General features: G+C 41.5%; 1 protein-coding gene across 1 annotated transcript; it reads left to right on the top strand.

The window, feature by feature from the left end:
• LOC117449157 (peptidase inhibitor 16-like) lies at nt 1-27,763 on the top strand. Its single transcript, XM_034086589.2, has 7 exons — nt 1-647; nt 16,973-17,123; nt 17,697-17,764; nt 17,963-18,072; nt 24,542-24,633; nt 25,183-25,385; nt 25,488-27,763. The coding sequence occupies exons 1-7, from the start codon at nt 375-377 to the stop codon at nt 25,836-25,838; spliced, it is 1,248 nt and encodes a 415-aa protein (XP_033942480.1). The 5' UTR covers nt 1-374; the 3' UTR covers nt 25,839-27,763.
• The last annotated feature ends 188 nt before the right edge of the window (nt 27,764-27,951 follow it).

Raw genomic sequence — 27,951 nt, 5'->3', positions numbered from 1 at the left:
AAGGGAACACACACTTTTACTGACTCTTGAACACACACAAACACACACACACACACACACACACACACACACACACACACACACACACACACACACACACACACACACACACACACACACACACACACACACACACACACACACACACACACACACACACACACACACACACACACACACACACTCACAGAAACAAAAACAATTGGCCTATTGTACAGACACACACACACACACACACACACACACACACACACACACACACACACACACACACACACACAGACAAACAAACACAGTTGTCACACACATACACATTCTGCTGGACCCTGGACTGACCTCTTAAGGATACGTCCCTCAGGATACTGTTTCCCATCATGCACCAGGGGGTCCCCACCCAGCAGGGGGTCTCTACCCGAAGGACTACTCAGGAGGAAGGCTCATGGAGCTCCAGGTCGAGGAGGGGGTCTTCGTGCCGGAGCCTTTGCCCGCCGAGCGGAGCTCCTCTCTGGGCCTGGCTCCTGCTCGGGGCTCTGCTGGTTCCTGGAGCCTGGAGCTTTCTGAACGAGGAGCAGGAGGAGCTGCTGGTGGAGCTCCACAACCATTACAGAGGACAGGTGTCCCCCAGCGCCTCCGCCATGATGCCTCTGGTAAGACACAGCATACATCTGTTTATATCACTATACTGTCAATACCGTTCATACTTCATCTGTTTAGCCTATTTATAATTATTCATATCATGGAGACACTTATTTTGCACTTCTGGTCAGATGCCAAACTCCATTTCGTTACTCGTGCCTGTACTATGTATGCATGACCCCAAAACATAACGAGTGAAATAATGAGCACTTTTCTTCGATTAAGTACCAGATAAAATACCTCTGATACGTTTCGTCCATTTGCTGCCAAGATCATCTGTAAAGGCATTTGGTTTTCAGCATCGTCTTGCATGACCCCAAATTAGATCAGAATCAGAACCAGGTTTATCACCAGGTAGGTTTACACGTAAGAGGACTTGATGTCGTGGTGCATACATAACAGTAAAACAAGAATTAAAACCTCAGGCAGAGAACTAAAAAATATTACAAACAATTAAAAAAAATCAAGACAGGAGTTAAAAAGACGAGTGAAATAATGAGCACTTTTCCCACAGCGTGAAGTTCCAGATAAAATACCTCTGATACGTTTCCTCCATTTGCCGCCAAGATCATCTGTAAGGCATTTGGTTTTTATGTTGCGTCAGAATTCATTCTTTCTGTGGGTAAATAATTCCCCGTAAAAAGGGACATTAATGCTTTCTTAAGTTTCTCTTTGTGCAGCTACAGTCAGTTTGAGTCTTACGAAAGATTTAATTAGATTTTATTTAAAGTTGTGCAGTACTGCATAACATATTCACTAACATATTATATACAGAACATGACAGGAGAAACCTTGCAAGCAACACAAATAATGAGAAGAAATATCTATATATGTATATGTACAGTATATGTACATCCGACAGTCTGATTCCATAACAACATTCAAAACCCAACTCAAAACCCACTTGTTCAAACTGGCATTTTCTCTATAATCTGTACCCTGTGTCCTTTTGTGTCCTTTTGTGTCCTTTTGTGTCCTTTTGTAGTCAACTTCCTGTTGTTTGTCTCGTCTTACCCCGGCTGATACTTCACTAAATCGACTGTTTTAATTTGTAAGGTAAAATTGTAAATGTAAATTGTAAATCTGTCCTTGGGTGTTTTGAAAGGCGCCCCCCAAAATAAATGTATATTATTATTATATATAAATACATACATAGACACACCTACCATAAGATAAGCAGGGCTTTAAAAAGCGAAGATGATCAATTAGGGCGGTCAATCAAATAGATAAGACACTTTCTTTAAGGTGAAACAATAAAAGAATGGAGGCCGAAGAACCCCCTAACATCAAGAGAGCCAGAGGAAACCGTTTAAAGTCTCTGCGGTCGTGATTTAAATTCCAAGAAAAGACCACAGCTTTTAATTTAATAGTAGATGGTTTCAGTCAAAAGAAGAAGTTTTAAACGGAACTGTTGACAGTGAAAGTCCCTCTGAGTAATCCACAGAGGCCAGAAACAGATGCTGCTTCTGAGTTATACTAATCTAATATGTCAGTGTTCGGAGCACCGTGAATCCTCGAGTCATTGAGCCTAATTACGTGGGGATGGTCTGATATCTGCTAACCTCAGCGAGCCACACTGCAGGTCTTTGTGTGTCACGGGGCAATACATATCTGGACTTTTGTGATAACATATCCTGAATATTGTGTTTTATTGCTACGTTATGGGGTTTTCCCTTTCCTGTAGTGTGTTACAGGTTTGTGTGCATGTAAACGGTCTGCAGAGGATACAATCCCTGTGTGCCTCCATTGGACTCCTTTGGGACATCAATTTATAACATTTGCGCTAAGGCTAAGGGGCGGGACGTCTCTAAACAGTTGACCGATCGCAAAAGAACCGGCGAACCAATCAGAGCAGACTGGGCTCTGGTTTCAATGTAACTGTTTTATTATCTGGCTTCACTAAGTCAACATATCCACATTACTGATGGCCATTTATCAAAATATCTCATTGTGTACTGTAATTGTTTAATGAAAGCATCAACAGTCAACCACACAATATCGACACTGAGGTATTTGCTCAGAGAAAGCGTGATATTTGATTTCATTCAAATTGCCCTGGCCTATGGGTGACCGCCCCTTGGAAATAGGTCATTGTACTCATAAAACTTGCCAACTAAGGACGGAGGGATACATCCGCTTTCCAATCGCTGTAAGGCTCTAAATATCGGGACGGTGGTGGCGAAGTCCATAGGGACTCGGCTTGGCAACTGGAAGGTCACCAGTTCAAGTCCCGGAAAGACCAAGTGCTACCGAGGTGTCCCTGAGCAAGGCACCGTTCCCTACTGTACATAATGGCAGCCCACTGCTCCTAACACTAGGATGGGTCAAAGGCAGAGAAACCGTTTCATTACATGGTACCTGTACTACGTAACGACAATAAGTTGAATCTATATCGAACGCTATTGGTACCAAATCACAGCATGACTTTGTTCTATGTTCCTCAAGATGTTAAAGGAAAATAAGGCGTTTTCAAGCTCATTTTGACCAATTCTACAGTGATCAAAATGATAGAATTCAGCAGCAAATCTTTGTAAGAACAAAGTGGTAATGATGCAACAACTCATGAGATATATTGAAGCACGAGGATATACCTGTATCATTAAAGGTGGGGTAGGTACGTTTGAGAAACCGGCTCAAGATCGCTAGAATTTGAAAATACACAGCCGTAGAAAATCTGCTACTTCCTCACAGAGCCCCTCCTCCAACACACACGAACGCGCACATGACCAATGAGGGCACGAGATAAGTTTGTGCCCCGATGGAAGGCTGACAGGCAGGTAGGCCATCCAATCCGTTGTACTTTTTACAGTATTACGGCTTCTACTGATGACATTTTTTTTATGGATTTTTTGTCAAAGCACTTCAGATATTCATTGCTGTCGGGATGTTAAGAACATTCCATGGAATATAACAAAACGTGTATCTCGAGCCGGTTTCTGAAACTTACCTACCCCACCTTTAAGCTCTAAGGACTTATAAACATCTACATCTAGATCTGCATGGTTTTGGCGCCTAATCAAACCATAACGTTTACCACAGATTAATAACTTGAGAACATTGACACTCAGTACTGAGTGTCCCTCAATTCATCTGTCGATCCAAGCTTTCATTGATGTTCACCACTTAAATTAGAAATATGTTTTTCACCTGCATTATCTCCTAAATATATAAAAAAGACAACATGTGGTCCATGTAGGTCTCTAAGGGATACCATAATAATGCAGCAAATGAATATATGCACAAAGTGACACTTGTATCACTATAATTAAACTGCAACACAACTGCCAATTCTGAATGTACAACTCAACTGAAAGAAGTCAACATGTTTCCACAAAGATGAAATCATTTAGATGTTCTCGGAGATGTCTCTCCCAATTGTTTTCTAATTGTCTCCAGCTGGTTTGTTTCTGTGGTGCATTGTGTTGTTTTGAGAACAATGTCTAAACATTGTGGGGGACTAGAGGAAGGAGGAGGTAGACACGAAGGAAAGGAGACAAGGGAACAGGAAGTAAAGTAGTTTTCCAAACAGAATCTCTGGAGCTGTTTGTCTGAAACTTGCTTTGTCTTGTTTGAATTATCTTTGTTTTAATCTGTTTTCACGTGAACATCATCTTGTTTTCACGTTTCTCTTAACATAGCTCTCTTTCTTGGACAGGACTTTCACTTGTACAGAGGATGTTGATACAGATACTTTTACTGAAGTTAAGGATCTGAGTATTTAGTCAAAGTAGTAACCCTAACTGTAGCTTATTAATAAGTCTATTGTGGCTCCAACATACTAATACATACATATTACTTCTGGACCAACACTAAAGGCACCAAGGCACTCAACTCTTTGTCCTAAAGGGATTTTCAACACGTTTTCCATTTGTCACGACATTGCTCCTGACTTGTCTTCGTGACTCGGGGATGGATTTCAGGTGAACTGACGGTCAGATGAAATCTCTGAGTGGGAGCTCGGGCAGCTTGGAGCCGCGGGATGCTTTGGTTTAGTCGGTGAACCAGAGAGAAGCTGCTTTTGCTCCTTATGGAGATGTGAGGATGTGGATGCCAGAAAATACTTTCTGTGGTCGCTTGGATCGAATTACAACCTCTTCCAAACCTGTTTTTAAAAACGTGTGTAACTTTGGAGTGACATTATATTTACACTATAGTTGCGTCCTCTTGCTGTCAATATGCAAGTACACATATCTTGTCTGTAAAGATCTGAGACCCTGATTGAACTAGCAGGTGAAACATTTCCAACAAGGTGTTTTTCCCACTGCGGAGATAAGTGGGCCAGGAGAGGATGATGATTCCTCTTCATCTGAGCCTTCATTTTGTTACAGAGATATCGCATCATCTAAGAAGAACGTCAAAACCTGTTCGGGTCGGACTCAGCTTGGAATAAACTTGATTTGTTTTCAAGTTTAAAAGAATATATACCCATCAATGTGTGCACTGATTCTCCAAAGAGCCTTCCTGTTAGCAAGCAAACACTCAGAAACCCTGCGTCTGCCAGATGGAAATATATGCGCAAACAAAACCACAACAAAAATGTAAAGCTAATCTCTTAAAGGTGTAGCTGCCGGGAGAGTTGCCTTGTTTCCCTTGGGGCAAACCATAGACTGTATATAAAGGTGCAAACATGACATTTGAAAGATATTTACGTCCCAGCCCGATTACATTCAGCGCAGATCTGCCCCATTGTGGATCTTCTTTTTAATTCTTGAGATTCATACAGCATGCACACAACTATGTTAACAATTTAGCTCGTGTTAAAGCTATTTGTCGTTGAACGCACATAATTAAAATCCAAGTGTCAGTGAGGGCAAGATTAGCACCACATGTTGTGCAGGTGATGCCAAGACAACGTATCCTGACAATCTCTTTCAGGTTCATGAACATGCGTGTTCCCCTCGGGATGAATTTTAATTTAATCTAGCGCCATGATCAGGTCAACATCGTAATGCAAATAAGGGGTTCCTACAAAATCCTCTTCAATAGTCACACACACAGACAGCACCGCAGACACAGCGACATGTTGCCTCTGCATTAAACCCATCCTGGTATTAGGAGCAGTTATGATACGCCGACGCCTCCTCATCTCCACCGCTCCCATGTTTTGTGTTGCCATAAGTTAGTCTCTCTGGGTTTCTGCGCTGGACTAATGCTAATGCTAATGATGCTAATACGAGGATAATAAAATGGCGGCTTCACAAAACTTTTTGGGAGTTTTACGGGGCGTGGTTTGCAATCCGACCGGCCAATCAGGAATAGGAAGCTTTTTCTCCCATGAAAGTCCCTGCTCTCTATACCTCATTCGCACCAATGGTGTTTCAGGGCCGGTTCGGAGCTGGAGCTTGAAAAGCACCGGGTTTCCCTGTTCACACCGCAGCGGAGCAGCCTCTTAGCTCCGGAATCCGGTTCATTTCGAGCACCAACAAATTGTCCGGCCAGAGCAAAAGCACCACATACGTCACGCTTACGTCGAGGCGGGATCAACTCCTGAACAACAACAAGAAGCCTGCGTTTTATCCAGCTTGTACACAACGATGGAGAAACTTCACAAGCAGCAGTGGTCCACTGAAGAGACCAGCTACCTGCTGGGAATCTGGTCTTCCGAAGAGGTGCAGAGGAAGCTGGAGCACAATCGGCCATTGTTGTTGTTGCTGTGAGGGGTTTCCGCGCGGTTTGGCTTTATGAAGCAGGCACGCAAACGGTTACGTCATGACGCAAACGATGACGCAATGACGCAGCACCAGTCGGACTCTGGGCGGTGTGAAAAGAGCCGGAGCTAAACCGAAGAACCGGTTCTGAACCTGAAAAGCTCTAGCACGGAGCTTGAACCGGAGTTGCGTTGGTGTGAATGAGGTACTAGCAGGGACGGAAAGGGGGTAAAAAAGGTTGTCATGAACTAATTTAGTTCAGGGGGCTTTTTGGTGTGAACGCAAATATATCTGAGTTCTGATTAACTGTTGTGGGAAAAGTACTCCGGTGTGAACGCGCCAAATACCGGAAGAACTAATTACATTCCCATAAACCTCAGCTGATAAAACGTAATAAGCCAAAAATAAAACTTCCTCTGGCACACAAGTAGATGCAACCCTTGCAGTTTGAGTGCCTCGGATCAGAATCTTTAGCAATTCCCTCTGAGCAGGTGAGCAGATCAGGGTCATCGCTTTCTAAATGGTATCAAGTGATTTAAAAAGGCCTCAGAAATGCTGAGTAAAAGTCAGCCTGAGTTCCAGGAACAGACGGGTGTTTCCCTCTGAAGACTCCCTCCAGATTATAATGTAAGTGTCAGAGGAGGAACGCAGTGGGGAAATCATCCTGGACGACAGACAGGGTTGAGCAACAAGAGGAGGAGGAGGAGGAGGAGGAGGAGGAGGAGGAGGAGGAGGAGGAGGAGTGGGCAAGACGAGGAGCACAATGTTTGGATAGAGAGAAATTAAAATTAGGTAGTGTTTGTGTTCATACTAGTGTGTGTGTGTGTGTGTGTGTGTGTGTGTGTGTGTGTGTGTGTGTGTGTGTGTGTGTGTGTGTGTGTGTGTGTGTGTGTGTGTGTGTGTGTGTGTGTGTGTGTGTGTGTGTGTGTGTTAATCAGGAGAGGTCTCAGCCTGACTCTGCCGGAATGGAAGCCCCACTGGGACATTTCCATATTTATGTTTTTCTTACGGCTTTCCTTTTCAGCTGGTTCAGATTTAAAGATGGATGCAACGAGAGAAAAGTGGAAAGAAGGAGTTTAGGAAATATAAAAAGGGAGAGAAGGATGAAAGGAGACAAGGTAACACAGAGGAATAGGTGAGGATGAAGAGAAAATAAACACTTAAGAATAGGGAGTAAGGAGAGATGGGCAGAGCTGGCAGAGAAAGGAGGTCAGAGAGGAAATGACAGAGGACAGATTTCTGTTTTTGTTGGCAGAATACAAATGTCTGTAGAATGTAACCAGAACCTGCACAGACTAACAGAAACCAGTGTGACGCTCAGACACAGCTGCTATGAAACAGAAGGGTGTATCAAGTCAAAGTACAAAGACAGAAGAAAAGTGTTCTCACATAACGAAAAGAAAGTGAGAAACCAGCCGGACGGAAATGATATTAAACAGATGATTCCACCGATGCCTAATGTGCTCTTCACCAATCATTCAATCAATACTTTATTAATCTGAGAGAGATATTAGGGTTCTTGACAGTTGTACCAAATTAAAATAACATTAACAAATAAGTTAAAAGCAATAAAAGTCCTTGTAGCCTCTGGGATTCAACTGATTCCATTAAACAGGGTTGCTCAAGTTGTGGCTCATGACACACTGAGTCTTTTAGGCAGAGATCCATGCTTTGCTATATTTGCTCAGAACTGTAACATTGACACATTCACCAAGGCCTTTTGGGAAACGTCTTTCAATTATTAAATATGCAACAGAGAGAAGGCGGGGCTTGTTACAGAACCTGGAAACAAATCGCATTTCAGTCAGACAACTGTTTCTTCAACATGTTTATTAGAAGCAGCATATCGTTGAGTATGGCGACTAGGCTCGGGCCTCATCGCTCCACAGATACACATAGCACGATGAGTGATGATTAAATAACTAACCCCCGAGCCTACAGGTGGAAGCTGGGGTGGTGGGGCGGGCGAGCAGCAGCGACGTAGCGGTAGCTGCAGCAATAGCAGCAGCAAGCAATTCATGGAGAGAGATCTGCAGGTTAAATAGAGCGGCATATTAAAGAGACTGTTTGGTTGGTTGTAGAGTGGCGAGGGGCGTTATGTATGAATGAAGTGCTCGAGTTGACTGCCTGAACTAGCTCGCAGCCTTCGCCCCATTTGTTTTTGTGTATGGTTTTAGTGTGCAAATGTGTGTTTGTGGATCCAAGGAAGAACGGCCAATGGGCATCCAAATGAAGACATGCTACCAAAGATGCTCTATGAGTAAAGATGTATGACAAGCTGCACCAATGTTATGCAATACTTTACACTTCCTGTCTCCTCAGAGTTGGTAATCACATCTCATTTCTCTACGGCGTTCAGTATGATATTATGACACTGATAAGAAGGGATTTATCATATCTAGCTAACCTTACTTCCTGCTTTGTGTTAAAGGCTCTGTCTCAATGTGTTCATCACTGCTGGTCCGACTTGAGTCTGATAGATATAAGAATCTAAGTTTCGACAGGGTCCAAAAAAAAGAGAGACAACAACAATAACTTACCGTGACAGTTTTGGGTCCTTAGATTTGAGCCAATTTGGCCTGCGAAGTCCTTAAAACTCCTTAAATTCGATGTTTCATTATTATTTATATAATACTCTGAAGCTTTACCTTGACCCTTGATTTTTGTGTTCAGGCACGTAGCATTTATTTATAGAATTAGAATCAGATTTACACATCCAATGAATGTGCTTTGGTGTGCTGTATATGGAGCTATCCAGTTGTACACATGAAAACAATAGACACTTTTTAAACAGCTATTTTAAAAATGATTATAAAAAAACAGATAGGCCTATGCATTTACAAAAAAGTACAACGTACAGTACAGTGAGAAAATGAAACTTTACTCGAAGTATTCAAAATGTGCAGTATATCAGAATTTAAAGAGGCAGTTTTAAAAGAGAGAATATTGAACAGAAATGTGCAAAATACATTACACGTACAGTCCATGTGACTTCTGCAGTCATTTGTCTGGGGATTGAAAGCAGATTGTAACGTCTCTGACAAAAGCCAGATGTTAGTGGGAGTTAGTGGATCTTAGGTCCAGCCAGAAAAATGGCCTTAATAGAAAACAGCAGAGAAACAAATAGGACCCGTCCGGATCAAACTGGTCTGGCATTTTGTTGCATTATAAATAAGGGTTTTGGTTCAATTACAATTTTGAGGAACTTGTACTTGTATTTTCATTTCATTCTACTTTTTATTTCAATTCGGAGATAAATATTAACACTCAAAGCTACTTACTGTATAAAAACGCATGCTATGCTGATATGATATAATGCAGTATGTACTACAGATCTACACAGCATTTCAAGTATCTACATTAGGTCCACATTGTCTGCCTACAATGCTAAAATGTTCTGACATGAACTGGATCATTTAATAACCATCATAATACAATAAAATCAAAACATACTTGAAGTACATTTGATAATACTTATGTCCTTTATATAATTCTGACATGGGCTACTGTGCACAACGAGTACTTTTACTTTCTACTTGAAGTATATTTTGATGCTAATATATTTGTAATTTTACTTAACATGTTGAAATCGGGACTTTTACTCGTAGTGGAGTATTTTAAGACTGTAGTATTTGTACTTTCACTTAATTAAAGGATTTGAGTACACTTCCAACAGCAGGGCAAGCCTTCCTGCTGCGGTCCGGATTAAAACGAACAGAACACAAACAGCCTGAAACAAAGCGGTAAATTAGAAAGCCTCCAGCAGAGGAGGAATGTAAATCTGCTCAGCAGGAGAAACTGTAATACTCTCTTCTGATATTTCATCATCTGCACACCCTGCTGATTACTGCAGCTTAGAAACCAATAACACAACCTCAGGGGGAACGCTTTCCTCCGCAGCTGGAGAGAAACTTACAGTTATATCACGACTCTGTTTCCATCACAGAGCAACTGGAGGGAAGCCTGACGCCAGGAACCAATCCTGAGCCAGGAGAGACATGTGTGGCTCCAACGACTGAAACCAATATCCACATTGAAACACATTCTTTTTTTTAATACTTTATTTTTAATTTGTAGACAATACAGAGGAAAAAAACAAAAAACAAACAAGTAACATACAACATACAGGTCACTGGGGTAATACATCATCAACATGTTCTCAGCAATTATTCTTGTGATATGGGAAGATCTCCCTCACAACGGGTTCACAACCAATCTGTGTGAAACATACAGTAGAAGCAGAGTTATGCACGAATTATAGACTATTGTACCAAAAGGAGTAAAGCAATATAAAATAAATATCTCAAATATCTTGAAACACATTCAAGTGAATACATTTCTATTGACTAGATGATATTGTATTGAAGTAAACACCTGGCAGGATCAGTTTGGAACAAAAGCTTGCTTTGTTTTAAAGGATAAACTTATCAGATTAGCATCAGGACTAATCGCAGGGAGTTTATAGCTTATGGTGAAATAATGACTTTAAGAACCTGTTTTGAAAAAATAAAGATTATTTGTTCAATAAATACATTTGTTTTCATTTACACTTGAAAGGTTGAAGGTTTTTTGCCTCTTAACGCATTTTTAATATTTATAAAATTAACTTTGACAACAAGGGAGATCTTGTTGGATAATAATAAGAACATCTGAAAATAAATCAGGTTTCTTATTATTTAGTCAAAGCTGATTAAGAGGACACCGTGAATTAGACTGTTATAACAATCTTCATTATAACGACTCTTGGTCTGCAAGATAAAGTCTGTCCTCTCAACAACTAACTTCAAACTCAATTTAAAGAGTCCTCTCCTGCTGATGTTCAGGTGTACATCAGTATGTAGTGTCTCTACTTTAAAGAGTCCTCTCCTGCTGATGGTCAGGTGTATATCAGTATGTAGTGTCTCTACTTTAAAGAGTCCTCTCCTGCTGAGGTTCAGGTGTATATCAGTGTGTAGTGTCTCTACTTTAAAGAGTCCTCTCCTGCTGATGTTCAGGTGTATATCAGTATGAAGTGTCTCTACTTTAAAGAGTCATCTCCTGCTGATGTTCAGGTGTACATCAGTATGTAGTGTCTCTACTTTAAAGAGTCCTCTCCTGCTGATGTTCAGGTGTATATCAGTATTTAGTGTCTCTACTTTAAAGAGTCCTCTCCTGCTGATGTTCAGGTGTATATCAGTATGTAGTGTCTCTACTTTAAAGAGTCCTCTCCTGCTGATGTTCAGGTGTATATCAGTATGTAGTGTCTCTACTTTAAAGAGTCCTCTCCTGCTGAGGTTCAGGTGTATATCAGTATGTAGTGTCTCTACTTTAAAGAGTCCTCTCCTGCTGATGTTCAGGTGTATATCAGTATGTAGTGTCTCTACTTTAAAGAGTCCTCTCCTGCTGATGTTCAGGTGTATATCAGTATGTAGTGTCTCTACTTTAAAGAGTCCTCTCCTGCTGATGTTCAGGTGTATATCAGTATGTAGTGTCTCTACTTTAAAGAGTCCTCTCCTGCTGATGTTCAGGTGTATATCAGTATGTAGTGTCTCTACTTTAAAGAGTCCTCTCCTGCTGATGTTCAGGTGTATATCAGTATGTAGTGTCTCTACTTTAAAGAGTCCTCTCCTGCTGATGTTCAGGTGTATATCAGTATGTAGTGTCTCTACTTTAAAGAGTCCTCTCCTGCTGATGTTCAGGTGTATATCAGTATGTAGTGTCTCTACTTTAAAGAGTCCTCTCCTGCTGATGTTCAGGTGTATATCAGTGTGTATGTATTTTTCTCATACTGCCTGTGCTGCAGCACCTCTTTTCACCCTCTGTCTGAAACCAGAGCCCAGTCTGCTCTGATTGGTTAGCTGGCCGGCTCTGTTGTGATTGGTCAACTGCTTAGAGATGTCCCGCCCCTTAGCCTATCAGGTACAATGTGTTCGAGTGCTAGCCAGAGTATTACATAGTGGTTGTGAAGGCTCATATAGAAAAAACTAATCAGTAAGTAAATGACTGTCAAAGACTTATGTTTAGACAAAGAGAAACGAAGATCACCTGTTCGAAGACCGGATGACCCCTAGTAGGGACAAAAGAGCTGACAGAGGGTGTGTGTGTGTGTGTGTGTGTGTGTGTGTGTGTGTGTGTGTGTGTGTGTGTGTGTGTGTTACACAACCACATGCATGACCCATAAGTCATAACACAGACCAGATGTTGAGAGCCTGGAGAGAGACCGGAATGTGAAGGAGACCCCTGACTATTGTTTGTGTTGTGTGTCATATCTGAACAAATAAACACACACACACGCACACACACAATCCCGTTGTTCATTCATTTGTATCTTAGCAACAGTGACTCAAACCACGAGATGGAAATAACTGGAGTTAAAGACGTCAATCTGTTCTCCCTCATCAGAACACACATTGATTTCTACTGAACTTGTCAACCTTTAAAAACACAAATATATCTTAAAGATTCCCTCGATGTCGACAGCGTTCAACAAACTGAAGGAAGTCATTTGTTGGGGACTGTTTTCTGAGGCGATGTAATCGTCTTTTGGTGATTTCATGAGTGTCGAAATAATGTGCATGGCAACGAAGGGACATGTCAGCAGGTGCTTTATAGTTTTTGGACGATTATGGAGATCTATGGCAGAGAAGAAGATATATGAGGCTCTGACACACACACACACACACACACACACACACACACACACACACACACACACACACACACACACACACACACACACACACACACACACACACACACACACACACACACACACACACACACACACACACACACACACACACACACACACACACACACACACACACACACACACACACACACACACACACACACACACACACACACACACACACACACACACACACACACACACACACACACACACACACACACACACACACACACACTCATTGCTGGTTTGCTGAGAACTATATAGCAAATAAATACAATAATTAATAAATCCCTCTGACAGTCGGCGGCTTTGTGTTTTTGGCTATTATCTTCATATCGTTACTTTCACAATACGTTCCTCCTGTACTTAATGACTTTTTCTTTATACAAAATGGTATTGAAATGTGATTTGATATCAAAAATGTTGTATTGAATCCTCATGTTTCTGCCGTTAACTATCGCAGCCTAACTCTTAAAAAAGAGGTCGTAAATCAAAATCTATTTCCAAGAATGAATCATTCATTTTTTTGTTTGTTTTCCAACATAGTGCTGTTGTAAAATGTACGAAGTGATAGACGTGTAAACGATATGCATGTTTATGTATTTTAAATAAGGCCGTAGTGGGTTTCCACCTCACCTGCACACTACAACAACTTGAAATCTTACCAAGTATCTTTGTCTAATATCTTGTCAGAATATGTCTCTCCACCGGATATAAGACACAATAACTTCAGAAGTAACACTGCAGTGAGATATTGGGTCTTGTTTTTAGACGATGCATTATCTTGTTAATACAATCATTTTTGATGATTTTTACAGTCTGGTACCTGAGAAAGGTTAAATGGCACTGATGGAACCAAATGTACCCAAAGCTTAGTCCGCTTGGACCTTTTTTTGCTAAATCTCTCTAGAAAGGTCAATTCTCACTTGTTTTGCATCAATCTTATTACAGGGTACTTATTATATGTTATACTTTGGATTCCTAAAGCTTTGAGGCTACTAACCCATCATTCAAGGGTGGTTTTCACTATAAGTCATGTGTTTTATTTGGGCGGAGACAAGAATTTACACTTTTTGACGATGTTCCATCTGGATTTACTCTGACACTGAAACATCTTTATTGATTCTGACACTTCTACATCCAACTCACAGATGTGACCTTGCTTTGATAAAAGAAATTATTCATATAACCCTTTTAGAAGTTAAGTTATAGTCCCTTGTTTCGGGCATGTCATTTTCGAGCCTGAAACCTGAAAAACAGGCTTGGGGCTTAAGAGGTTAAGTCAAACAAATCTTGTTTTGAGTTGTATCTCAGATGAAACACATATTTCTTTACATATTTATTCGAACATCACCAACTAACATCAGAAAACAGAAAACCTTTGAGCATTTGCGGCTCATATGGAACACAACATTTCCTGATTCAAATATAGTTCAAAATTAGTTATCTCAGCTGATTACACGATCTGATTTGTCTAAATATCCCTTCTTATTTCAAGAAATCTTACCAAGCAAATGTTCACTTGTTCTATTGGCAGATTTGTGTACTTATTTTAAGGGAAAACGGCTTGTTTTCATTATTATTTAACTTGTTTTTGGAGCCGCATTGTTTCCAGTGTATGTTATCTTCTGCTTATTCTATTTATTTCTCTATCCGAGTTTTTTCCTAAATGTGCAAAAAACATAAAACCCTGGTGATGCATTATTAAACGATTTGACTCACTTCTTCCGGCAATATTGATGCGTGGATATTTTCTGCAGCAGGCATTAAGTCCGTGTTTGAGCAGTTTGCTGCAGCCTGTCAGACAGAAATAAACATCGTTAAACAAGATCAGTCCAAGAAAAACAGTTTAAAACAACATTATAATCCACGTTCAACCAGACTCTCTACAGCCTGGAGAAGCTAAATCAAAACAAATCGACAGTGTGCTATTTCTCACTTTGTTTGTAGTTGTTGCTTTCTCTTGGAATTTGATCGTGCCAAGTTCAACTCCAATTAAATCCGCTCTGTTTGAAAATAATAGTTTGGACTTGAAATGGCAGCAAAATCACAGCTGAAACCAATTTTCTAAACGAAAGCTTGTTAACAAACAGATAATTAGAAGTTATAAGTTACACCTGTGCCTCTCCTGCGCTGAAATGTCAGAAAGACCCTGTGAAGAGGGTCTAATATGTCCTATTTTTACATTATAGCCAAGTCTAATATAATGCACTAAACTCCCTTTTTTCACAGTCATTCATTTAAAGAGCTTACGAAATGCTATCCGTACGTGTTAGTGGGCGTGGTGTGCAGTGGCGGCGCCAGAGTATTTGTGTTGGGTAATCTATGGTCGGGCTAACCCATACAGTGGTGGGGCTCAAGTCAGTATTTGTAATGTAATTACATACACGCTATATCGCACCCCTTGACAGTGAAACGCCACGCGTGAGGCTTTTATTAGTTTTTATTAGTCTCCTTTTATCAGCTAAATTACATCGAGAGCAACAGGTGTGAGTTAAACAATACAATAGCCTATCCTGCTAATTCCACGTTGTTACAACATGCTACGCAGCGGCAGAAACAAGAAAAGTTGGCATATAGAATTGACACGGAGAGAGAGAGGGAGAGAGAGAGAGAGAGAGAGCGAGCGAGAGAGCGAGAGACAGACAGACAGACAGACAGACACACACACAGACAGACAGACAGACAGACACACAGACAGACAGACAGACACACAGACAGACAGACAGACAGACAGACAGACAGACAGACAGACAGACAGACAGACAGACACAGGTAAACAGAGAGAGACAGACGCAGCACACAACAGGTGGCCTGTGTCTCTATTGTCATACAAACACTTTTTCAAATGATCCATTATTACAAAATATATTCAAAACTCACTATTCACTCTTCAGGTGGGTCGTGTGACTCTGGCACCTGTACGACTTGTACCTCAATGCGAGGGCATTTAAGAACAAATCTATCCATCCAAAATATACAATTAATTCTAGAAGTTCTGCTGTCTGTCTGCTGCAATTTACTCGGCGCGAGTTTGGGGACTTTTCACTGAACGTGACGTAGGCCTATCAGTAATGCATAATGCAGTAATGCGCCCAACGCTTCGTTGCTCTGATTGGCTGTAGGTTTGTTCAAATTGCATTCGCAGGCATTTTGATCTGACCGCGGCCGCGCTGATATTATAACGCGAGAGAATTTTCGTTTTTTTTTACGACACTGTGTCTCAGGGGATCTTAATATTTAAGAACCTATTAATGTGTTACCAGATTAACGGGAATAATCTCAGCTAACTGACGATACAAACCCTTTTTACCAAAACAAAACACAAGTCTCATAAGAAGCATCTAAATGACCCCTGAGCGAAAAATGCTAACCTATTACTGCACCGATAATCATTCATAGCTCCCTTATTACTTATCCTAGGTGCACATCCAACACATCGTTTATGATCGCAAGGAGACACAGAATCTAACAGTGCCCACCTCAACACTGAAAGATACAAACTCCCCACTTCTTCATGTCTCTTCTACATCACCATGTGTCCCCTCTTCTTCATGTCTCTTCTACATCAACATGTGTCCCCTCTTCTTCATGTCTCTTCTACATCAACATGTGTCCCCTCTTCTTCATGTCTCTTCTACATCAACATGTGTCCCCTCTGTGGAATGAGCTGATCAGATTTTGGCCACTTTGTGATGTCATAACGATGTTTTTGGCCAATCAGCAACCAAGGTAACCCCCCCCCCCCCCCTTATCACCTGAATCTCCTCCTAGAGCACCATTGAGTTCTTTTTAACCAAATCTCTCTCAGAGGAGCGTGGGGAGGGGCTCCTTATTACAGAGAACCAGCACTTTGGAAACAGGGCTGAAACAGAGGGGATTATGGGTAATGCTGCAATGATCTGTTTGGTGTTTCAGCCAATCAGAGACATGTTCTGTATATATCTGAGACCTGTAATATATTGATGAAAAACAGTATAATAGGGGACCTTTACCTTCTTTTGGTTGTGTGCAGAAATGGGACGCGAACCTGAAGGTGATCGCTGAGGGTTACGCTGCTAAATGCATCTGGAACCACAACCCAGATCTGATGGAAACCGGAGAAAATCTGTTCGCCGGCACCGGACCGCTGGACATCCGAGAGGCTCTGGAGAAATGGTTTCTGGGTAAGTGCAGTCGACTAAACTCCATCTTGGAAAGGCCACATTTTGAATAATTTCCTTCAGTATCCAAACTTCTCCATCAACAAATATCAGAGAGACACAGTCGGCTATTAATGATAAAGAGAGAGGAACATTTAGTGGCTGAAGAGAAACAGATATTTCAGTGGAGTCGGTGGAGACCAAAATCAGAGCAAAAAGAAGAGTGCATTTTGGACTTACAGGCGGACTCAAACAAAACAACAGGAACAAAACACTGAATTTCATGATGGATAAAGTTTATTTAGCTGATATTGAACTTCAAACAGAGCCTTTGTTAAATATTGCTTAAAGTATAGGTTAGTTGATGCATCAGTAAAAATGATTAAATAATATAATATATGTACAAATATGTGAATATTTTATAATAACTATTCTGTTATGGGACCTTTCTGCATCAGAAGTACTTCTAATTAAAATACTTTAATTACGTAAGGTCACTTCAGTTATGAATGCAGAGGGGATTTGTACCGTACTTAAATAAATGTTGTATTTATATTAATTATTTATAATGTATTGAAATGTAATTGATTCCTGTAGAACATCTGGACCATGACTTCCAAAACAACAGCTGTACTGAAGACAAGCTGTGTGGACACTATACACAGGTCATATATAAATATACACATTTATGCACTCGCTTGTATCTCTACACTTGGCCTGAACTTGGTGTGTGTGTGTGTGTGTGTGTGTGTGTGTGTGTGTGTGTGTGTGTGTGTGTGTGTGTGTGTGTGTGTGTGTGTGTGTGTGTGTGTGTGTGTGTGTGTGTGTGTGTGTGTGTGTGTGTGTGTGTGTGTGTGTTACAGATGGTGTGGGCAGACACACACAGGGTCGGCTGTGCTTTCCATTTCTGTAACAACATGGAGGGTCTGGACTGGGAGAGAGTCTCATACCTCGTCTGCAACTACTACCCACCGTCAGTACTACTACTTCTACTACTCATACTACAACTACCTACTACTACTACTACTACTACTACTACTACTACTACTACTACTACCTACTACTACTACTACTACTACTACTACTACTACTACTACTACTACTACTACTACTACTACTTCTACTACTCATACTACAACTACCTACTACTACTACTACTACTACTACTACTACTACCTACTACTACTACTAAAACAACTACTACTACTACTACTACTACTACTACTACTACTACTACTACTCATACTACACCAACTACCTACTACTCAGGGGCGGATCTAGAAAAATATTCATGGGGTGGCAAGAGGGTGGCAGGAGATTTTGAGGGGTGGCATCCCCTGGCAGAAGTATATGCTGATTTAATCGCAGTCATATCAATCAATCTTAACTTGGAAAGCCACAATTTTGATATTTTAACTCGATAACATTAGGTGACATTATTGTGGCACATCAGTAAATCCTTAAATATAAATATATAAGGTGGCAGACATAATTTAATGGATTTTAAATGAACAATAACTGAATGAGTTTGTTTCACTCTTAGACCAGGGGTACCAAGTATATGCAGACTGCAGCAACAAGTACATTAACTAGCTGTCTCATCGATGTTTGTCTGAATTAATATGATAATATTAACAATCATATTATTCCTATCAGCTGTCAATCACTTTTATGATTCACATATTCAGTGTTATTATTAAATAAACTATATGTTTTGGAGGAGTTAATGATGAATGTTCCTCAAGATGCTTGCTCACCCTCCTTCAAATTTGAAAGACAAGTAATTACTATCATAAATCAAAAGAATCAAAAGAATCAAAAGAACAGTTCAGCGCCCCACGACTTTACTGCAAACAGTTACAACCTTGACTTTACATCAGAAAGTGACTGACTGCATCAGTTAGGGTTAAAAAACGTGTATTCAGCTAAAACATACATCGCTGCAGTTATTATCCAGTGGAAAGTCCTTACCTACTGGCCTAGTTAAATCAAATTGGTTACTTTTTTTTGGCTGGAAAGTGTAGTTTTGTCTTATTTGACTTTCTCAGGACTTAAAACTGTTTTTTGGGGGCAGACCCCCCACAAAGAAAAAATATATATACTATAGGCGCTTTCACACCTAGTACTTTTCCCGTTTAGTTCCGATAGTTCCTGGGATTTTGCGTTCACACCAAAAATAGAACTTTTACCCCCTTTTCTGTCCCTGCTAGAGAGGTGGTACTTTCCTGGGGAGAAAAAGTTCCAATTTCTGATTGGCTGGGTGAATTGCAAACCACGCCCCGTAAAACTCTGAAAAGTTTTGTGAAGCCATCATTGTATTTGCTGGCATTAGCTGGGAGTCCCAGCAGCTTCTACTGAAGCCAGTCCCCAACTCCGGGGACTTCCGGCCGGGGACTTCGCGTTAGCGTATTTCTTCTTCTACTACTTCTTCTTCTACCTCTACTTCTTCTACTACTTATTCTTCTAATTCAATGTACCTGCCCGCGAGATATTGGACAAAAGAAACTCGGCTAGTAGTGTCAACTAAATCCCTAGTATTAAAACAAAAGTACTTTAAACGTAAGGTACGTAAGTTACAAATGTATGTTCTCAATCGCCAAGTATGGGATTGAATATTACATTAGTTTAGATGTATTGTCCCCAGAGGGAAATTCATTTGCACAGCTCTGTTGTGGTAATCTGTATTATATAAACCGTATTGGTCAAATGAGCGACATCTAGTGGCGGATTGTGGAACATTGATTTGATTTTTCTCATGGCAGTTTGACTCTAGAGACAAACCAGGGGACTTTACTTTTAATCTGTGTCCGTCCATTTGGTGTAGTGTTTTATCCAATGTTACATTTGGTTTATATATTAGTCACTTTCTTATGAAATGCCCGGTTTTAGGCCTTGGTCTGAACATTCAATCCTGGAAATAAAAAATCAACCAGATACATTTTTCTAGATAGATAGTAAGTAAGTAAGTAACATCTGTATAGGAAGACGGGTAAAGGGGTAGAGGAGAAAAGGTTATGGTATAATTAAAGAGCCAATTTATAAATGGAGGAAATGTTAGTCTGTTAACCAAAGTGCAGCCATCTAATAATGTACTATCTGTTATTAAAGATCAGAGGAAAATAACAGAATGAGAGGGGTAAATCCGGAATACAAATAAAAAAGCAAAGAGATTGTAGAGCAGTGAGAAGGAAAAAAGCTTGGTGTGTCAATTCATTAAATTGCCAGTATTTTTCATTGTTGTGAGAAAAAAAAATCGCCCCCTCGGATTTTTTAACAGGCCCCTCAGTCATTTCATCCTGGGGCCGGGCCTGTCCCACACAAACAGCTTTTCTTCAGCTATTCGCGGAGTCAGTGGGGCTCGAACCTTAGAGGGCTGCGCCTATACTCATAGAAGCTGGGTTACAGTACGTAGCCCCAGTCCTATTTCGTATAAGGCTTCGCCCTCTAAGGCTATCGCTATTGGGTTAAGGGCGAAGCAGGATGTAGTCCACGCCCCACTGGTCCGTCCGTTACCAGAAGCACAGAAACACACCTACTCAATTAATAACCCATGTCCATTCCGCCATGCGTAAATGGAGCATCACATTCCCAGGGAATATAGCATTTAAAAAATGAATATTCTCCATACGGGAAAGAAGGTAGGCTAAATAGGCTACCTGTAAAAAGTAGAGACCAAAGTCCCACTTGTTAAAACGATCAAAGAGGGGGAAAAGGGCAGCTCTCTAAGTGCCGACAGGCAGGAGAGAGGGCATGCAATTGAGTCCCCGATATTACTCACTCTGACAGGACACTCAGTACTGAGTGTGTCAGAGAGGAATGGGAGACAACCCTCAAAATAAACACGAATAAAAGAACAGGGTGAAGACCAAGATGCAGCAGTGCAAATGTCTTCCACTGTCATTCCTCCGTGCAACGCCGTAAAGGAGGAAATTCCTCTGGTGCCGTGCGCTTTGAAGTTCTCCGGGGGATCCACCCCAGAGGAGATGGCGTGCGTGCAATATAGCATGACAGCGCGCGCACGGGACGGAGGAGATGAGATGTGGCTTCCTCCTCTGATGTGGAGGAAAGAAGCCATCCAAAGGTATCACTCTCGATCTAAAAGAGCTTGTGATAACCTTTGGCATAAAAGCCGCGTTCGGGCGCAAAACAGCTGAGCTGCCATCTCCTTGGATCTGGAGACATGCCGGAGCCACAGAGAGAGCAGACACATCACTCACCCTTTAGCTGATGTCAGAGCCAAGAGCAGAGCTACTTTGGCTGACAAGAACTTCAGGGGGACCTGATCTAAAGTTTCAAATGGAGCTTTACTCAGTGCGCGTAACACTAAAGCCAAAACCCATTGAGGCGCCAAAGCGCGTGACACATGTCTGAGTCTCTGTTTTCCCCGTAGAAAACGTTTTTTCTGCCCCGCGGGGTGTAACGCGCCGGAGGAGAGCTGTCACTTTCCCCCCTCTCCGCTGTGAGAGTCGCGCTCTCATGCGGGCTGAGTTCAATTCCACTCCCAGTTAAAAAGATAACCTGGGAGGGACGAGGACAGCTCTTCTTCCAGTTGATAATGAAACCCAGGTTTGACAGATGAAATACGAACTGTATCGTCTGTAAGCCGCTTCCTCCCTCCCTGGAGCGAGCCAGCCACAGCCGGTCGTCCAGGTAAAATAACACTCTCATCCCCATTCTGAGTAGCTGCTCCCACCGGCTCCACCCACTTTGAAAAAGTGTGTGGAGCCAGGAATGAGAAACGCAGGAAATTGCTGTGTTTCGGGATGATGGTTACGTGGAGGACTTCATCCTTCAGGACTATGGATGTGCACCTCCCTGGTGAACACACTCCAGCACCTGTTTGATCGTCAGCATGGGAAAAGGCCATTCCATTGTTGGACACTGACAGATCGAGGATGGGTCTCATTCCCCCCACCCCGTCTCCTTCGGGACCAGAAAATACCGGGAGTAAAAAACCCTGATTTTCTTCCCCATGAGGAACCCTGGAAAAAAGCTTTCTTTTAACAAGAGTTCCTGCCGCTCTGCACGGAGCGCGAGACACTGTTCCCGGGATGACAGGGTTCCCTGTATCCCGTATTGCGGGGGGGAGAGGCGAACTGCAGAGACTACTCTCTGCCCCTCCGCCTGCTCATCCATCTGTCCATCAGACACACGCGCCGCCACCCTGAGTACCATCCAGTACTCTGATAGCGCCGGGTGTACATTCTCTGGATGTGCTGTGGTTAGTGGCAAACCACGCCAGAGCCCTCCACACGCTGCATTTCACACAGGCTCTCAATATGTCGCCGTTTAGGAGAAGACTCGTAAACTGCGCATTCACACTCAACCCCACTAAGGGATGAGCGGAGGTGTGTGCAGTGCTGTCCACACGAGGCGTAATAATGGCCCTCCGTGGGCTTATTACGACCGTGGGTAGGAGGTACGTCTGAGACAGAGGAAAAATCCGTGCTGCCTAAACCCAAAAAGTTTAAAGGTAGACGGATTGAATAGTAAGTTCACGCTCAAACCTGCTGAGGAATGAGCGGGGGTGTGTGCAGTGCTATTCACACAGTGCGTAATAACAGCCCTGGGCTCATTACGACCGTGTGTAGTAGGCACATCTGGGACAGAGGAAAAAAACCGTGCTGCCTGCTAACCGACAAGTTAGGAGCATCAGGTTTAAACGTCAAGCTCTGCTGTCTAATAACCGCCTGGTTAAATACAGCTGGCTTGCGCCACGAGCCCTGCTGCCTAACAGGTTACAGCCGGCTCTTGCACCTCCACACGTTGTATTGCACAGCGGCTCTCATCATGTCGCCGTTTAGGAGAAGGCTCATAAACCGGACATTGAGGCACGTTCACGCTCAAACCCGCTTGAGGAATGAACGGTGTGTGGAGGCATATCTGTGACATAGGAAACAAGTCCGTGCTGTCTAATCAACCGCCAGGTTTTAAAGACAGCAGTTTTGTGCCGCGAGCCCTGTTGCCTAATAACCGACAGGCTATGAGGCAACCGCTTATGTCATCCGGAGGAGAGCTCTCCTGAACCAGGGGAACGGGGAGATCTCATTAGGCGGCTGCCTTTCCGATGATCTCCGGGAGTTCCTGGAGAATACCGCCTATACGGCAGAGCCGAGATGGCGGATAGTCCCCGCCCTGTCTCCCCCGTCCGGAGGAGAGGGAGGATGGAGCCGGGGAAACCACATGGTGATCCGTGAATGGAGGTGAAGGAGTCGCCTGACTGCTGCCCGCCACTCGGATCCAATAATCAAGGGCTTGGCCAATCATCCCCGGCCGCAGCCGCGAGAGCGTTCGCTCTCCGCTGTCTGTGGGCCAGAGGGAGACGGACACAATGAGTGCACGACACCTGGGGAGTGAGAGCCGCGTTTGCGTGCTCCAATCCCCGGCAGGACTCACCTGTATCGTCTGTGTAAAGCCGCTTCCTCCCTGGAGCGAGCCAGCCACAGCCGGTCGTAATTCATATGTCGGCTAACACCGAGCCCCGCCCTCTCTCCCCCGTCCGGAGGAGAGGGAGGATGGGGCCAGGGGGAAATGTTTGCTTTCTAGTAAACAGCTCTGAAAAGAGCTTGTGCCTGTACAGTGCTTCTGTAACGGAGTGCTGAAGAAAAGTGGGAGCAGATTGTAGGGACTACTTCCTATTTATACGGAAGTGAGTCCGTAGGTGGGGCCCATAGGTGGGCGTGGATTAAGTCTGTCAGTGCTGCACACGTGCAGTGGGATTACCCAATAGCGATAGCCTTAGAGGGCGAAGCCTCATACGAAATAGAACTATACTACTACTACTCATATTACAAAAACAACTACTACAACAACTACTACCCACCGTCAATACTACTACTACTATTTATAGTAATACAACAAACAACTTCTACTGTTACTGCTACTCCTACCCCTCACAACTACGACCATGACTTATATTATTACTACTACAACTACAACTACAACAACTACTACTACTTCTGATACTACTACTATAGTATACACAGCATGTCACTGATACGACACTGCTGCACCATGATCTCAAAGTGTTAGTTTTGTTGGAACGAGAGCTCTCCCTTGTGGACAGTCATGTTTTTTTCACAGTGTTTGTGTGTACATATTTAATGATGATATTTTCTATTTCTATTTACTAAAACTTTTGGTGTCAATGTGAGCAAATTGATTTAAGAATTATATTCAAAGTTATTTAATATCAATATTTATTTTCTATTTTAGTTTACTAATTTTTACCAAATACATCTTTACTTTTCATTGACTTTTACCCGGGTGCAAATAGACACTCCGATAATAATTGTTATTATATTAATAATATACTTTAAAGTATTTATTTGAGTACTTTAACGTGTTATTATTTTATGTTTTTTCCATCAGTTGCTTTCTCTTATTAGGTATTTAAAGTCATAATTTCTGTGTGTGATATTGTGATTTAAATGTGTCCTCAGAGGGAACTTTGAGGAAGAACGGCCGTACGTTGAGGGTGAATGGTGCTCCAGGTGTCCTGAAAACCTCCAGAAATGTGAAAACAACCTCTGTGGTAAGAGATGCCTCAGGAGCACAAACACAGACTGTGGGCAGAATCTAATTATTAAAATGTAGGTTCACTTCTGTCCTAATGAATGCAGCAGGATTGAGTTTCAACTCAGTAAATTATTAGGCACATATTAGTCCTTTATTAGATGAGTTTAACTCTGCAGTGGGTCCTTCGTCACATGCTTCTTGGCCTCCAGCGTTCAGAATTCAATGTTTGATTTCCTTTTTATAAAAAAAAGAAAATGTCATGGTTTTTTGTCGCACATTCGAGCTACGAAAGGACAACATTTATTTATATAATTCCAAAAATAATCTAGATTTAAATGCACGTGTACCATGACAGCATTCATAATAATAATAATAATAATAATTCAAACATCAATAATACAAAATAAAGAACAATGGCAAATTCTTGTAAACAGCCATTTATCATTATCTCTTTTTATATTCACTACACAATAATAATATTTGTATTTGAGTAACTGAAAAAAGTGTAGTGTTTGGATAAGATTTGAGAATGAAACATTATGTTCTTCTGTTGTTTGTTTTATAGTTGCTGACTCAGAGGAATACGAGGAGGAAGAGGAGGAGGAGGAGGAGGATGGGGTTGATGATGAAGATGAAGATGATGATGAAGATGATGAAGATGATGAAGATGATGACGATGATGATGAAGATGATGAAGATGAAGGTGGGACAGTTTTTCTTTCCCAAGCTACATCTGAACCCTTCCTCCTGCCTGAAGACGAGCTGGACGTTGCCGCTGCTTCCTTAGCAACAACTGCCCCCTACGACCAACCTGACGAGGAAGACGAGGAAGATGAGGAGGAGGAGGAGGAGGAGGAGGAGGAGGAGGAGGAGGAGGAGGAGGAGGAGGCTGCTGCTGCTTCTCCGGTGACATCTGCCCCCGATGAGCTGCCTGACACCACCAGTACTCCCAGTATTACCACTACCTCTGATTGGGACTCTGAGAAAGCCCAACCAACACCCGCCCCGGGCACTACCCCTCCTCCAGGAACCCCCTCAACAACACCAGAGGAAGAGGAGGAGGAGGAAGAGGAGGTGGAGCAAAGGGAGGAAAAGGCGGAGAGGGACGTAACGCAAGATAATTACAAACACAGGAGAGATATGACTTCCGGTTCTGATTCAGTGTCCTCACCTTCACTCCTGTTAGCATTTCTGATTGGGATCCTGACTCTGAGGCTGTGAGGAGGAGGAGGAGGAGGAGGAGGAGGAGGAGGATGACGAGGAAGAGGAGACATCACCTCACCATGCCTGTGTTGACTGACTGCAGAGTAATATGAGTTAATTAATACATGTAATATGAGTTAATTAATAAATAACTCTCAGGAAACAGCTGCCAACACATCTGCAGGTAGTCTGGCCTGAGATCTGGCTCGAATAGTGAGAGCATAACCTGCTCTGAAAATATGACTGCAAGTAAATACAAGTCAGTGAAAATAACTATGGTGAAATCATTAAGAGGAAACAGATTTATGTCATTCGTTTGGAGGGTTTTTAGACAAATGGGGGTTTATGATGTTTGTGATGAATGCTTATGACAATTTATTCTCACTCCCATCTCGTGAAATACTTGTTTTGGGTCTATTCGTCACATTCTGAGGCCCTCTAGTGTCAGTTTTGGATGGTGTGTCAGACTCGTTTTAGGCATAGTGATTTTTTTTCAAAATTAACTTCAGACACAGTTTAAATTCATTTTTAGGATTATATACACTGCAGTAGTACCTTTAAGGTTAAATCATCTGAGATTTAGGTCAGGATTCTAAGATTCAAGAATACAAAGAGAAAACTCAGAAGTCAGAAAATAAAAGTCAAAATCAACGTTTTTCCTGAGAATACAAAATAAAGTACTGACCAAATAGAATTTTTTTTTGTTTATTTTTTGTAGATTTAAGCAGAATTTTGTGATTTAAAAATGTTGGTCCGAAATCAGAAAAGAAAAAGTCAGAATTTTGAAAATATATTTAGAATTTTCTGAAAAAAGTCAGAATTTTGAACAAAAAAGTCAAGAATACAAATAGAAAACTCAGAAGTCAGAAAAAAGTCTAAATCAACGTTTTTCCTGGAAATCCAAAATAAAAATAAAATACTGACCAAATAAAAAATAGTTCTGAGATTTAAGCCAGAATTCAGCTGGTCCGGATTCTGAAAAAAAAGTCAGAATTTGGAAAAGAAAGTCAGATATTTTAGAAAGAAATTATTACATTTGAAAAAAAATCTGATTTTTGAGGAAGAAGATTCTAAATTTGGAGGAAAAAAAACATGTTTTTTAAAAGAAAAATCAGAATACTGTAAAGACAGAATTAACTTTAGGTCAAATCTCAAGGAGATTCACATGTGGCCATAATCCTACACCAGGAGCTAGACTTGATGCAGAGTCCTGACACCAGGACTGTTTCTATCTATATCTGTTTCCCTTCATTTCCAGTGTTTATGCTAAGCTAGGCTAATCTTATCCCTCAACTTACTTTGGTCAGTGACCACAAATAGATTTTCTCATTTACTACAACTTGGTACTCCTCAATTGAAGGTCTGAAAAAATTAAGTTCTCAAGAATGAAGTGTTTTTTGCAAAGTAAAACACTCTGATGATGCACAAAGCTTTTCAACCACAAATGTGTTTGATTAGACGATAAATACAATTATTGTTTTCAGCATTTTCTGATTTGTTTGTACAGAGCTGTAGAGTTTGTGTATTAAAAAACAAAAAAGGGTTTAAGTGCGCTTAAGAGAGGTTACTCACTCAATGAATAAAAGCCGACCCTCAGATCTCCTCCTCATGTTTATCTGCAGGGTGAATAATATACAGCATCATCTCATGCGGAAAGACCACTGTAAAAATAAAGAAACAGTGTTTAGTAAATGCAGGAGAAATGACTGTTGTGTTTCACTTTGACGACCCTGCTTCTTCTGCTTCTTCTGCTTCTTCTTCACAGTACATGTATCTTCTGTGTATCATTTACTGGAAACTACAACTGGACAGAGTCATCTAATACTTTACATCATCTCTGTTACACTGTCCTTAAAACAGGAAGTTACCATAACTATTTTTAATCATTTTAGTAAAAATTGCTGTAAATGTCTGTATATAGGATTAATAAAAAATTAAACATTTGTTCTTCTTTTTGACATTTTATGGTATGTTGTTCTTTTGATGTTTACAGTTTGTTCACACGTTGATACATCTGTACAGCCCTGCATACAGTATATATATATTTTATTCAGGATTTCTTAAGATAATTGAAATCAGAAAATACAGACAACACATCAGAAAATACATCAGAAAATACAGACAATACATC

Source organism: Pseudochaenichthys georgianus, chromosome 7, assembly GCF_902827115.2.
Source record: "Pseudochaenichthys georgianus chromosome 7, fPseGeo1.2, whole genome shotgun sequence".
In the NCBI taxonomy this organism is placed as follows: domain Eukaryota; kingdom Metazoa; phylum Chordata; class Actinopteri; order Perciformes; family Channichthyidae; genus Pseudochaenichthys; species Pseudochaenichthys georgianus.
Note: the sequence above shows the minus strand (reverse complement) of the source record. Positions and strands in the feature narration are given on the sequence as shown.

Coding starts and splice junctions, on each gene's coding strand:
- LOC117449157 (XM_034086589.2), top strand. CDS start 375: ATGCACCAGGGGGTCCCCACCCAGCAGGGGGTCTCTACCCGAAGGACT. Junction 17,124..17,696: donor TCTGGAGAAATGGTTTCTGG/GTAAGTGCAGTC, acceptor TGATTCCTGTAG/AACATCTGGACCATGACTTC. Junction 25,386..25,487: donor TGCCTGAAGACGAGCTGGAC/GTTGCCGCTGCT, acceptor GAGGAGGAGGAG/GAGGAGGAGGAGGAGGAGGC.